This window comes from Hemicordylus capensis, chromosome 1, assembly GCF_027244095.1.
Source record: "Hemicordylus capensis ecotype Gifberg chromosome 1, rHemCap1.1.pri, whole genome shotgun sequence".
Taxonomy (NCBI): domain Eukaryota; kingdom Metazoa; phylum Chordata; class Lepidosauria; order Squamata; family Cordylidae; genus Hemicordylus; species Hemicordylus capensis.
Window position 1 is genome coordinate 99,135,636 of NC_069657.1, and position 14,520 is coordinate 99,150,155.

General features: G+C 46.2%; 1 protein-coding gene across 1 annotated transcript; it reads left to right on the forward strand.

Annotated features, from left to right (window-relative positions):
- The first annotated feature begins 303 nt into the window (after positions 1-303).
- Positions 304-13,881, forward strand: FGF4 (fibroblast growth factor 4). The gene is made up of 3 exons (XM_053284674.1): positions 304-619; positions 4,586-4,689; positions 13,388-13,881. The coding sequence occupies exons 1-3, from the start codon at positions 304-306 to the stop codon at positions 13,562-13,564; spliced, it is 597 nt and encodes a 198-aa protein (XP_053140649.1). The 3' UTR covers positions 13,565-13,881.
- Positions 13,882-14,520: the final 639 nt, after the last annotated feature.

The window sequence follows — 14,520 nt, forward strand, 5'->3', positions numbered from 1 at the left end:
CTCTTCTCTCCCACCCCCCGCAGCCCTCGTCCCCCCAGTTGCTCACTCACTGGATTCCTCTTCCATGCAATCTGACCAGAGCGTCTCCAGTTCCTTGGGGGGCTGAGCTGTTTGGGCTCCCTCCCCCCCCTTTCTGCCTTTCTCCCTCTCTTCCTTCCTTGCTTTCTCCCTCCTCTCCCTCTCTCTCTCTCCCCTCTTGCCTCCTCCTGTGATCCAAGTCCGAAGTGGGAGATCGGCAGAGAGGGTGTATTTTTAGAGCGATTGCCTCCCTGGGAACCACGTGTGCTGCCCATGTTGCTCAGGATGACTGGCCCCTCTTCGGCCTGCTTGCCAGTCTTGCTCCTGGGGCTGCTCTCGCCTTGGCTGGCGGGGCGCTGCATGCCCGCCTTGGCCCACCACCACCACCCGCACAACGACACCCTGGAGTGGCGCTGGGAGACTCTCTTCTCGCGCTCCATGGCCAGGCTCCCCGGGGAAAGGAAGGAGCCCAGCCGGGACGGAGACTATCTGCTGGGCATCAAGAGGCTGCGACGCCTCTACTGCAACGTCGGCATCGGGTTTCACATCCAGATCTTGCCAGACGGCCGGATCAACGGGATTCACAACGAGAATCGATACAGTAAGTTGCCTCGCCTGGCCACCTTCCTGCTCCTTCCACCTTGTCACTTTCAGGAGCGTCCGCGGAGCCACCTTAAAGGGCAACCCTTCGCTCTCTCGGTGCCTGCCCTAATTTGAACCTGCTGCTTCGAATTGGGACAGGCGGGACTGGGAAGTCCCGCGACCAGAGCAATCCACTCCCTCTGCCTTGCTCTCGAGCAGACGGGGAGGTGGTGGCGGACGGCTGTCGTCGCTCTTCTTTCAGTGCTCAGGCTGCGCAGTATGGTCCCTTAAGGGACTCTCGGGGGACCCCCTAGAGATTAACATGCTGTGGGCACTGACTTGCGTCTCGATCTTGCACACATTTATTGGGTATGATGATCTGTCCCATCATCGCCGACTTCAAGGTAAATGCCCTTGGTAAAGCTGTCCTGAACCACCTGGACCAGAACTGCTTCCCAGTAGGTTTGAACTGGCCGATCAAATCCCTCAGATCGATCACATCGACCCAGCCCGCTGAAGAGCAGATTCTTTTAGGGCTGCGATTCTCGAGCGGCTAACTTCTCAGAAGCCTCAGTCAAGGCTTTGGGCCGTCTCATACATTAAGGTTTCTTTGCCTAGAAAGCGCTTCTGGATAAGGGAGAAACCCCATGAAATCCGCATGTGGATTGTCAGGTGGGAGGATGTATCTGTATTACTTGATTGTTGATTGTTGGGTGTCCACGCAGCACAAGACACGCATTTAAGAGCATCAGGGGTGAGGATCTACACGTGCCATAGTCTTTTCCATCCTGCACATGAATCCCCCGCCAAGGGAAATAGTGAAGTGGCCCATAATGAGATTTATTAAAGAATTCTAGATCTGCATCTGAGTCTGCCAAAATATAAGTTTGTACATGAAACAAAAGACAGAATCAAATCAAATGGACCAATTTCATTTTTAAAAAGTTACTAGTTTCTGTAGTTGCAGAGGGAGCTAGCTTTACATTCTCTAATGCAAAGTGTCACCTGGGATACCAGAGCTTTCTACTCTCCACTGTTAGTGGGAAATACAGACCCAGTGGCTGCTGGCTAGTGGCAGTACTGGCCAGTGGCAGTACTGGGTGAAGGCAGTAAGAGTGAGGGCAGCTTGATTAAAAAGTGGTACCCCTACATTCTGTCCAGTATTTTCCTTGAAACAGATATCATTTGTGGAGTTGAGTAAGAGAAAACAAACTGCCTTACTCATCCCTGCTCCTGAGATCAAGATTTGGTCACACAGAAATAAAACATTTGCATGGTATTTTTCTGATTACTACAACCCCTCCAGAGCAACTGATGTATGGTACTGAAAGGAAGATTTCTCCTGTTGGTCATTTTGATGAATCAGGTGTTTTTCACTGCAACATCTGGATGCCCCAGAGTAGCAGCAAGCAGCTACTCATTCGTCCCTCCCTGGGTTTGCAACAGGTTTATAAATAGTTAATTTGGGATTCCAGATCCCACAGCAACTCTGCCAAGAAGTTAGGACAGTCCCTCAGAAAAAAAAGCATCTGTTAGTGGCTTAACCTCATGGCCCTGTGGCTCTAATTCTAACTACGATACAACTGAAACAATAGGACTGGGGAGGAGGCATTAGAGAGACAGCCCCCTGACAAATGTTTCATGTGCCCTGAAACATTTTGTTACTTATTTTAACCTATAGACAATGTGGGAGATCCCTGTTAACATTTTTTAAAGCAATACCAAGCCCAGCTTTAAAACCATACCTGGTTTAAAATTGGCAGTATTGAGTCACACTGTATGGAAATATTAAGCTTTAAAGGGCTCAGCGACTCTGATTATCTTTTCTTGGGACAAAAGAATGGAACTGAAATCATAAATGTTGCATTGATTGAGGACCAGATGGGATAATTAAACACATCTTAAGAAGAGGCAGTGTCCACATTACAGCCACCACATAGAACTAGGGATGTGCACAGACGGTTTGCCATAGTTTGGTCCAAATTCGTGCAACCCCAAACTGGTTCAGTTGAACCCACCGGCTGGGCCAGTTGGGTTGACGAACCAGCTGAAACCAGTTCAAAGTGGTTCATGATTGAACCACTCAAATGGGAACCTAAGTGCCCCTGGTGCGCTGAGCCAGCATCAGACCCGACCTTAGGGTGGGGCGACTGGGGTGGTTGCCCCAGGCCCTGTGTTGGAGGGCCCCCGCTGTGCCAGTGAGCGGCAGGCAGCCTCGCAGACTGCCCACGTGCTTGGCTCCTGGCAGCAGCGTGTGCGGTGGCGGCTGCGGCTGCCTGCCACTGCCATGTGTGCTTGCCTGGGGGAGAGGGGAAGCAATCCCTACTCCCCTGACGCAGGGTGTGTGACTTCGCTCTGAAGTGGGACCACGCGCTCCGTTTTAGAGCAAATACCGGCAGCACTGTGTTCACAGCATGGCCGGGAGCTGCGTTCTTGCTCCCGGGCATGCTGCATACGCAGCGCTGGCTGGCATTTGCTCTGAAACGGGGTGCGTGGCCCCATTTCAGAGTGAGGCCACGCCCCCTGCTGCATCTGACATCAGACACTGCTGGTGTCAGATGCAGAGGGCGGGCCCCTTCTCCCCGAGCCATGCAACCCCCCAAGGGGCGGTGCTGGCCAGCATCGTGCAGCCCTGGTTGGGTAGCCAGCAGTATGCAGAAGGGCTGCGGGCTAAGGACTCAATCAGCCCATGCCAAGCCGCTCTCTGGGTGCTGAGCCTGAACGACAGCCAGCCACACCCCACTGTGGGAGCAGGGAGTTTGATCTCCTCCACAGATACCCAGTGGGGCTATTAACACGACCACATGGGTGGACGGGGTGGGGGGAGGCAGGGTTCAACATCCCTTCCCCCAGATGAGCAGTCTGTGTTCCTTGGACATGTGAGCTGTGCGCCTATACAAACTGCAATGCCAGCAGCAGCGCGGAGCACTATCTGCGCTACTCCCGGCAGCACAGATCAACAGCAGCTAGGACTTGTTTTCCCAGCCTCTGCATATCCCCCTTGGGGGATTCCCCTGTCAGACAGGCACTCTAGGCTCCCCTCTCTGCATCTCCTCAAGCTCCGTGGAGCCCGAGGAAACACAGGAGCCCGGCAGCTGGCTTAAGGGAGCATTTGCTCCCTTAACCTTGGCTAAGAGCCGGGCTTCAGAGTGGGGTTAGGCTGAGTGTGGATAAATCCATGCAGATTCTGGCGCCCCACATGAGCAGCCTAGCCCAGGTTAGGCTGCCCCTGAGAACAACCTCAGTGAATCAGTAACACACTGAACTTTTCCACCATACATCAGTAACCAAGACGGATGCACCACCGAGACATACACTATCGCATCCTGCATCATGCCCTACCTCTGCCATCATCAAATAACACACTCCAGGAAGAGCAAGGTCCTCCCACCCCACCCTGGGGGCACATACAGTGGCTGCTGCCAGGTAATGCACACAGCCCTCCACTTCACGCACTGCCACTGGAGAACATCATGCCAACCATATAGATTACTTGCCATGCACCAATAGCTACCACATGAGCCAACTGAAAGTGGTTTACATGTTGTGACACTTAATATGTAGGGCAATCCTATGTTTACTTACCCGTAAGCTCAACAGAAATCAAGACTTTGACTAATACTCATTTATTTTAGAGCAGCCCAAAGGGCTCAACAGAACTGAAGATTCCAGCCCAAAGTTATTTGCTCCTCAGAGCAAAATGTAGGCTGTGTTTTAGGATAGGAGAGTTCCAGCTACTTATTTGGCAGAAGATCCAGAGCCTCCTGAGTAGCCCTATTGACTGCATCAGAAAATTGATTCAGAACTGTAACCTATGGATGTATGTTAGAGTAACTGCTATACTGGTGTGGTCCTATTGGCTTCACTAAAACAACACCGAAGTGAGTATGAAAACCCAAAGTCGTGTGGTTTAAGCAAACACGTAACACTTCATACTAGATATGATCATATTCGCTGGCTTACTGTGCATTCTCTTCTTTCATAGGTTTGCTTGAAATCTCTCCAGTGGAAAGAGGAGTTGTAAGTCTCTTTGGAGTAAAAAGTGGACTCTTTGTAGCTATGAACAGTAAAGGCAAACTCTATGGATCTGTAAGTAGCAATTAGTGAAGTGTTTTCAATCTCTTTCTTTTAAAATTAGTGTGCAATTGTGGTGGTGTTGTTTAATGGGAAGGATCCTGCATCTTGAGGCCATATCTAGGCTTTGCTCAAAATATAATATGGGGACCACTCTCAACATTCACCTCCCTTCAGGGGCATAGCAAGGTTGGAGTGGGCCCAGAGACAAGATTTTAAAATGCGCCCCCCCCCGAAGCTCAGCTCATGAAGTAAAGAAATCTTAAATGAGGCTGAACAGTGGTAACAAAAAGCATCCTAAATAATTTTTTTAAAGGTTTTGTAAATTGTGGATGATGCAAGTCATTTAATGGTACTAGAGAAAGACATGCTGTTCTGGTAGCTCCAGGTCTAACACTCGCATCAATTTTGGAGGATGAATGCATCTGAAGGAAGCCCGGGTGGGTGCGCGGCTGGGGGAGTCAGTCATGTGACTTGCCTCTGGGGGGGCCCCCAAGGCAGTGGGCCCCCAGACAACTGTCTCCCCTTGCCCTATTATAGTTATGCCCCTGCCTCCCTTACACTGACTGTATGCCCAGATGGCAACTGGCCAGTTGTCCTAGATTAGTGCTGCAGTAAAGACCTAGAAGGTATCCCTGGATACTTTTTCCATTACAGTAATCACCCCAACACAGCAGGCAATCACCCTGAGGACTACATGAGACATCCCCAAATGTGCTCTTGGTGCACCAATTATCCACAAACATGACTATCCTCTGATCTGGCACATCAAAGCAGCCTCAGGAAGATGATATAAGCACTTGTGTGTATTCGTACAAGATACTAGTAGAGATAATACTTTTTTAAAAAATTAGACTTACTGTGAAATAAAGTAACAACAATAATAAGCTTTATTTGTTAGCTGCCACATGACAAATTGTTCTCTGGGAGGCTTGCGATTCAAGTACCTATAAACTGAGGATGTTACCCACTGTTGCTCTCTTCTCATGTAATCTCCCCGCCATTCACTGAATGCAGGGAGAGGGTGTGGAACTGCACCCACTTGATCTGCCCCTTGCAGTCATTGGTTATGGTTCTTTGCTCAATCATGAGTTTGGCTTTCTTGAGAAAGAAGTTGTATGCATGTACTCCTGGCAAGGGGGTTCCTGCTCGCAGGGCAATGGCAGCACCAGTAAAAACATGGCAGGGGGTGGGGCGCTAAGGGGCAAAGTGCAATTACGGTGGGGGGGGAGACAAGCTGTGTCCCAAATATTAGATTTCTGAAACAGGAATTGGCGGGGGGAAGCCACTTGTCTGGGGTGCACTTGCCCACCTATGTTCCCCCTCTGGAGCCTCTGGGGGAGAAAGAGTCTTGAGCCGCTTTCTCAAGAAAGCCAAATGCACAGCTGACAGGGGTGTGGCCAGCAGGGACATTTGTTGCAGAGGAGTGGAGCCAGCAGGCACAAATCGATCTCCACATCCAGTGGCCATGAGGGAGAATACATGAGAAGAGAGTTTGTTTCCAGTGTTTCCTCTAAGGTGTGTGCATGTGTGTGTGCACACAAGTGTTTTTTTTAAAATGAGATCCCGCTCAGATTGAATCAGGAAGGCCCCACTCTGGCTGCACATGTGCACACAATGCCTGGATGCTGCTGCCTGTGCCTGGAACCAAATTCATTCTTTACTTAGATGACAAACAATTGGAAGGAACATTGCTTGTGTCTTTGTATGGTTTCATGCTCTAGCTTTGTCTTCTTTCCATCACTACTGCTGGGGGCTGCACAGGGTGTGAGGAGGTGCCCCAGCAGGGGTGTAGCTATAATTGAGCAGATGGGTTCAAGGAACCCAGGCCCTCCAGCTCCTGAGGGGACCCCAGCTCCCTCCCTCCCTATCTTCTTCATTATCTCCCTCACTCCAAGGGGCCACTGGGGAGAGGGATGAACATGGCCCCCCTTTCCCCTTACTACTGCCCTGTGCCCCAGAGTAACTCTATGGAAACACTGGAAGGCAGGAAGATCCTCCTACCCTACCAAGAAACCATTTAGAGTTTAAGAGTGAACTGTTCATCCCATTTTAATTCAGGGGGAAAAAAGGTGCTTCTGTTTAGAGTTTGGGAAATGCTACCAGATTCTGGTGATTCATCAGACCACATGCTCATTGGCAGTTACTTTATTAAAGGATGTAGCAAATCAGTAGCTGATAACAAATACTGTAGCTCTGCAATTACTAGTCATGTTCAATCAATTCAGGCATGTCAATCAATTCCAACTCTATATATGCACCAGATTTGGGAAAGGATGGTCACATCTTGAATAATATTGTATATGCAGGACAACGGGGCGAGGGGCGATTTTTTGCTGATCCCTCTTGCCTCTGTTGCCCCTAATGTCTTCCTAAAATATGAAGGTACCTAACCCTTAGAGACATATTTGCTGAGAGCAAATATTTGCTCAGAGCATTGGGGGCAGCAGAGGGAAGGGGGAAATCAGCAACTGTTGCCCTTTCCTCCTTGTGTGTGCAAGACATTCTTCCATGCACAGGTCTTTAGTCAGTATGTTGCCCAAAGAGTTTTCTTTCAAAACCAAAACAAACCACAAAACCTTAATTTTTAGCATTTTGAATCTTGAGAACAAATAGTCCAAGGCACTTCATTTCTCAAAGCCTCCTTGGTTACTAAAAATAATGCAAGTCTTGTTTATGGTCATTTCCAGCTGTCTTTCTGTTCTGGCCTCCCTGTTTGTTCAAGCTGGTGTAGGCAGAGCTTTCAGCCCAATGATTCTAGATGGAGATCACTTTCGCATTGACTTGCCCAAAGAAAAGCACAGAAAAACCCTGGAGTGTCAAGGGCCAAATGTTTTCCTTGTAAAAGTCAGCTTCGGTAATCTTGGATTCATTTTCACTTTTTTTGGACTATAGTTGAGTGAAACACTTCCAGTGTCAACAGTGATTTGCTATCAACAACCTTTTTTCTTCTGTGTTGCCTGCCTTGCTTTTTAAATAGCTGACCAAAGGCTACATCCTTTATTTTCGGCCTCAGGAAAAACATAAGAGCCCTAGTGGATCAGAGCAAAGTTCCATCATCCTGCTTTTCAAAATGGTCAATCGGATGCTGATATGCAGGGTATGAAGCCAATAGGCCTCCCCACTGTTGCCCCGCAGCAACTAATATTCAGTTGCATACTGCCACTGAACATGGTGGTTCCATTTAGCCTCCATGGCTAATAACCATTGAGATACCTGTCTTCCATCCATTTGTCTAAACTCCTTTTAGAACCATCAGAGCCAGGACCCCCATCACTCTTTTAGCAGTGAATTCCATAGAAAACTATGGAAACTTGAGTTGCAATTCATATTCCAGTTTCAATGGAACCAAGTAGTTTGTGGACTCCTTGCCTCATTGACAAGCCACTTGAAATGGCCTCCTTGCATTTAAGCAGTATCAAGTGGTGGCATAAATAGTCTTTGGATTACACTATAAAACAATGAAAATGTGAAATAAATGCCCAATATGTCAGGGCCTGATTCTGCCACTATTAAAAGCAAAGAAGATTTTTAAATGGGGCAAGGCTATAATGTTTCAATCTTTTCTTAAAAGTCTCCCATAAGCCAGAGTAGTGAGCTATGATATATCCTCCAGCTGTAGACAGATTATGGTGCTTGTTTGCAAAACATTATATCTGAAGAATCGCAGTGATCAGTTAGTTGGTGGGTTGGTTATGGGAGTGGGGAAGGGATACTGGTGACTCTATTGTGGGAGCCCAGAACTCAGAGGGAATGCCTGTCATTGGCCAAGGATTAACACACACACCAACAAGGGGTGGAGCTAAATACAAACAGTGTACCAAAACCAGAAGATTCTGTTGCTAGCTGCCCATGTTAGCAGTTTCTATCCAAAGAAAAATCCTCCTCTAATTAATGTACCATCGTGATCTTTTACTCTTTGCTGTTTGCCCTTTGTTATCATAATTCAGTATAATGAAAAATTCCATACACTCAGATGCTAATGCAATAAATGCATAGTTTTGACATATTTGTGGTGCTGAGTCATGATCAGCCCCTTTCTTTTGAGGCTGTGTTTCTGTGCAGAGAGAGTGTATTTCTAGCATAAGGTGCGCGCTCTCTCTCTCTCTCTCTCTCTCTCTCTCTCTCTCTCTCTCTCTCTCTCTCTCTATATATATATATGGGAAAACACCATTCTCGTCACCCTCACCTCCTCCAGGAGTGCATCCATGCTATTAGGATTGCCATGTGGAACATGGTGGTACATTTGTCATGGACACCTGTTGGATATTGCCCTGTAACGCAATATATGTGCTGGGTAACAGAGTTTTCAGTGGTGCCACCATACTGGTGGAATTCCCTCTACAAGGAGATCCAACTGGCTCCCTCTTCCCTTTAGACAGTCAGTAAAAATGTTTCAGTACCAGGCTTTTTAGTCTGTAGCATGATGTTTCACTATGAGGATGTGTATCATTTTATTGCTGTCTTTATTAATAGTCTTAGTGTCCCTTTACTTTCATTTTATGTATTTGTTTTTATTTATGTAAGTTGCTTTGTTGTTTTTATTAAAGTGGGGCATAAATACTAAGAATAAATTAATTAATGCGATGTCCATGATAAGCACCACAGCTCCTTTTTTACACTATTTTTGAACTTATAGATGTTTTTAAAATGCTTTTGAATGTTCCTCCTATGCTGTTCCAGCATACCAGGCAACACTCATATTGATCAAAGACAAAGTCGGCAGCTTGGTGGTGCTTTTGGACCCAACGCTGTCCTTGGAGGCCCAATGTGCAGAGATGCTTTTTATGAGCTACGGCTGATCTGCCAGCTGCGACCCTACTTGGAGAAGTCAGACCTGACCTGTCACTCATGCTTTGGTAACATCCAGATTTGATTACTGCAATGCACTCTATGTGGGGTTGCCTTTGAAGATGGTTCAGAAGGTTTATCTAGTCCAGAATGCTGCTGCAAGAATGCTCATGGTACAAGTCACTTCATGAGTGTCAGACCCATCCTGCAGCAGTTTCATTGGTTACTGGCCCACTTCCAGCTAGATTCAAGGTGCAGCTCTTAACCTTCAAAGCTCTACATGGCTGGGGGCCAGGGTACCTGTTGAACCACATTTGCCCATATGAACCTGTCAGGGCTCTCCGCTTGGCACCTCTGGCCCTGCTCATGGCCCTGCCACTAGCAGTGATCTAGTAGGCAGGGACTAGAGACAGGGCCTTTTCGGTTGTGGCCCTCGATTTTGGAACGCCTTCCCTGAAGAGCTTCACTATGCTCCCTCCTTCAGTGTTTTTAGAAAACAATTCAAAACACATCTTTTTAAAGAGGCTTTTAAATGTTTTATCTGCTGATTATATCTGGTAGGCTTTTTAGTTTTTAGTTCTCAGTTTTCAGCTTTCTATTAATAACTTTTAATTTGAAATGTTGAAACATTTAAAATTTGTATTTTTAATGTGATTTTAGTCTGGTCTTTTAACTTGTTTGACTTTATTAATGTTTTATTTTACACTGTATATGTTTTGTTGATGTTGTGAGCCACACTGAGCAGCAGTGTGGGGTATAAATATCAATAATAAAATAAATAAATAATAACAATAACAATAACAACAACAACAACAACAATAATAATAGGACCATAAAATTGAAAAAGTGGTAGAAAACGAAGATGCAAAAATATTTTGGGACTTCCGACTACAAACAGACAAACATCTGCCACACAATACACCAGATATAACTGTAGTCGAGAAGAAAGAAAAACAAGTCAAAATAATCGACATAGCAATACCAGGGATATTGCAGAATAGCAATAGCAATAGCACTTACACTTATATACCGCTCTATAGCCGGAGCTCTCTAAGCGGTTTACAATGATTTTAGCATATTGCCCCCAACATTCTGGGTACTCATTTTACCGACCTCGGAAGGATGGAAGGCTGAGTCAACCTTGAGCCCCTGGTCAGGATTGAACTTGCAGCCTTCTGGTTACAGGGTGGCAGTTTTACCACTGCGCCACCAGGGGCTCTTTTATAGAAGAAAAAGAAATAGAAAAAAATCACCAAATACAAAGATCTACAAATTGAAACTGAAAGGCTGTGGCAGAAAAAGACCAAAATAATCCCAGTGGTAATTGGCGCCCTGGGTGCAGTTCCAAAACAACTTGAAGAGCACCTCAACACCATAGGGGCCACAGAAATCACCATCAGCCAATTACAAAAAGCAGCATTACTGGGAACAGCCTATATTCCGTGACAATATCTATAATAGCAGCAACAACATTGATAATAAAATTCAGCCATCCCAGGTCCTTGGGAAGGACTCGATGTCTGGATAAAACAAACCAGTCAATAACACCTGTCTGACTGTGTAAACAAGAAATAATAATAATAATAGTAATAATAATCCAGCCATCTCAGGTCCTTGGGAAGGACTTGATGTTTGTATAAAACAAACCAATCAATAACACCTGACTGTGTCAACAACAACGACAACAATAATAAATAAAATAACTAGCTGGGCCGGGCACAGTGCATCTGTGCCTCCGCTGCCTGGCTGGTCCGCTTCTCTGATTGGTGGGCCAGCAGGCTGGCCCTCTTCTTCTCTCCCCCACCCCCACAGGCACTTTCTGGCTGGTGGGCTGGACGGAAAGCTGGCCCACCACTTCCTCCTGCCCACCAGCCCCTCCTCCAATTCCTGCTGGCCGGGCCAACCCGCTTCTTCTCACTCCCCTCCTGGCACTTTGTGGCTGGTGGGCTGGCTGGAAAGCCAATTCCCGGTGGCTGGGCTGGCTTGTTCCCTGCTCCTGCTGCTGCTGCCTGCTTCTCCTGTCGGTTGGGCAGCCTGCCACCGCCTGCTCCTGCTGGCTGGGCAGCCTACTGGTGGCCGGCATCCCTATTTTCTCCCCCGTCCCCGTCACTAATCAGCAGCTTCTCGTGAGAGCTGCCACGCATGGGATTAGTGACGGGTACGCCTAGGAGAAATAAATATATATAGATTGTGATGGCAGTACCAGCAAGGCTCTCCTGTCCCTCTCACAGCAATGCTTCATCTTCGTAATTTTAGTTTAGTTCAGCCCTTTGAAGGCTGTGAATTCTCCCTCTCCAGTACTGGATTGTACATCTCCACTGATGAGTTTTTAAAAGGATAAAACAGCAGTATCATTATTGCCCTATAGGAAGTCTAATCTTTCCCTTTGCATCCATTATGTATCTACTTATGAGAATCATACAAAGGCTGAAATATGGCAGGGGTGTGCATTTTCTGATGATCTGAATAAGAGCTGCATTTGAGGAGATGTTTTGTCCAAAGCAGTCTTCTCTTCTTTGAATCATCCTTAACACAATGCAAAGATATCTCCCTCCTCCTTCATTCATAAGGCAGCTGCCTGAAGATTTTCCATGCTTGGAAATATTCTAGGGGGTTTATAGCTGTAAGTGTAAGAGGAGACTTTCTCCTACAGATGAGTTACACACCCACACTCCTAACACAGACACTTCACTGATTTTAGTGTAAGAATTACAATTTCTTTTTTAAAAAAACTTATCACATGGCGTATACATAGATCGTAGAGATGAGCTTGGGAGTCATTGAAAGAAAGGCTTCCATGGTGGAGAGATTCATAGCTAACTGAATCCCAGCCAACTGATGACAGGATGATCCAGCCAAAATGTGGTCAGAAGCAGAAGACAGAAGAGTGTGTTTGTAGTTTATGTAGTATAGCACATGCAGCCAGAGGAAGGCATGGCTGAAGGTTCTTGAAAGAGCTGTATCCCACCAGCCCAAAGAATCCACTGCAGTCAAACACACATAATGGATCATCATAATGCTCCACTGGGTGTCTCATGCCAGCATAATTTTGTGGAGTGGGGTGGGTTGGGACTCTTGTTAAAGCTAAGAGGCCAATAAGCAGCCAAGTGAACATAGAGTGCCAGTTTTCCTTTGGGCATGTAAGGGGCTGAGAAGGACTTGAGAAAGTTGGGGGTGGAGTGAGTTTTCCTCATGTGTATCCCAACCTTCCCAGCATGAAGTGAGAGATCATGTGTGGATGCCTTCAGGCAAGCAAGAGAATGGAGGCCCAAGTCCAGACCAGCAGAGTAAGTGGAGCCTGCCCACTAATTATCTAAGGGAATTCACTGATGAAATTCTTACAAGGGAGCTTCCAAATCCTGAATCCAGATGTGCAATATTACACATTCCTGTGTGTGGAATAGGCACGCATGCACACACATCCACATCCTCATGCATTGCCCAAGTTTACTCACACCGGCTATGTGGATGAACAAGGGACAAGGGCAGGCTATACTGGCTTGTGGCTCCTTGGAGGCAGAGTTTGAATGAGCATATCCGAGACATGTCAAACCTCCAAGTGAAGTGCCTCTGGTTTCCCTCAAAAACTGGTGGCTCTTGAAAATGGTTTTTGTCTCAGGGATGGTTTGAAGCAGGGGTATAGCTATAATTGAGTAGATGGGTTCAAAGAACTCGGGCCATCCAGCTCCACCCTCCGTATTTCCTTCATTTTCTCCCTCACTCTGAGGAGCCACCAGGGAGAGGGGAGAGCACGGACCCTCTCCCCGCTATCTACACCCCTGGTTTGAAGCCTCAGCTGATCCACGTGAAAAGAGAGTGAGAAGTCCATAGCTAAAGGTGCATCTTTCATGCCTGTTTGCAAAAGCATTTCCAGCACCTAACCTATAATTTCCTGCTCCTCCTCCCCCCATTCTCGTTTCAGAACCATTTCAACGATGAGTGTAAATTCAAAGAGATCCTGCTTCCAAACAACTATAATGCTTATGAGTCCCAGATCTACCCGGGGATGTACATAGCCCTAAGCAAAAATGGAAGAACAAAGAAAGGCAACAAAGTCTCTCCCACCATGACAGTAACACACTTTCTTCCTAGGATCTGAGAGCTGTCCCTTCAGACCTACCTCAGGGAAGGGGAAGAAGGCAAGGCCCAGTTGGAGAGCAGGAGGAGGGATTTACGGTGCACTTTTCTTTGAGAGTTTTATGCAAGAGTAGATGTAAGATATTTAAATTATTTAAGTCTGTATATATTGCCAGAAAGTTATTTATAGTTCTGATTTTTTTTAATTCCTAAAAAAAGAAATACCCAGCATAAAACAAAACCTCCAACCTAAGCTATTCATTACACAGTGCAATGGTAGATGACTTTTGCATTGTGGTTTATTTAACATTTTTTGCAAGTTATCACAGGTGTGCTGCTATTATGTGTTGTTGTTCTTTTAAAAGTGAAATCTGATTCCTGTATTTACAATGTTTTGCACTGTTTTGTGTGTTGTACAGTGTTAGTGGACATGAAATTGTTCTTCTTTTTCTTCTTTTTTGTAAAGAAACTAATGATAACCACCAGATAAGGTCTTAGTCTTTGAAAATGAACTGGGCAAACCTTCCTCAGTTCTGATGCCAGCTTGTAGCACCATACAATATCTGACCTCCTTTTGTGCAGTGTTGCTATTTCATTGAAACAGTATCAGTTTACTTCTGGTCCAGAAAGTGCAGTGTTGAAGTACCACCCTGCAAAGCTGTTTTTAGATCTGTTACTGCTGAACTCTGAACTTTCCTGCAGTCAATCTTTTTGGAGCCCCTAGGGCTCGATCCACCAAGCAAGTTCCCTTACAACAACAACTGGAGACTGTACAGCCACAACACTTGGAGAGTTGTGCCCTTAGCAGATTCTTTTAAACTTCTAGAGTAAATCTCCAGGGTTACTATTATTATTGTTTTTATATTTTTATTAGATGAAAACATTTTTGACTTTAAAAATGGTAGATCCGGCCTGCTCAGTGTGTGTTTCTTCTGTTTTCTGCAAACTTACTCTCACACTGTGAAGTAGGCCACAATG

Excerpts from the sequence above, each read along its gene's own strand:
- FGF4 (XM_053284674.1), top strand. The coding sequence starts at position 304 with ATGACTGGCCCCTCTTCGGCCTGCTTGCCAGTCTTGCTCCTGGGGCTG. Across the intron at positions 620-4,585 it reads TCACAACGAGAATCGATACA|GTTTGCTTGAAATCTCTCCA; the intron begins GTAAGTTGCCTC and ends CTTCTTTCATAG. Across the intron at positions 4,690-13,387 it reads AAGGCAAACTCTATGGATCT|AACCATTTCAACGATGAGTG; the intron begins GTAAGTAGCAAT and ends TTCTCGTTTCAG.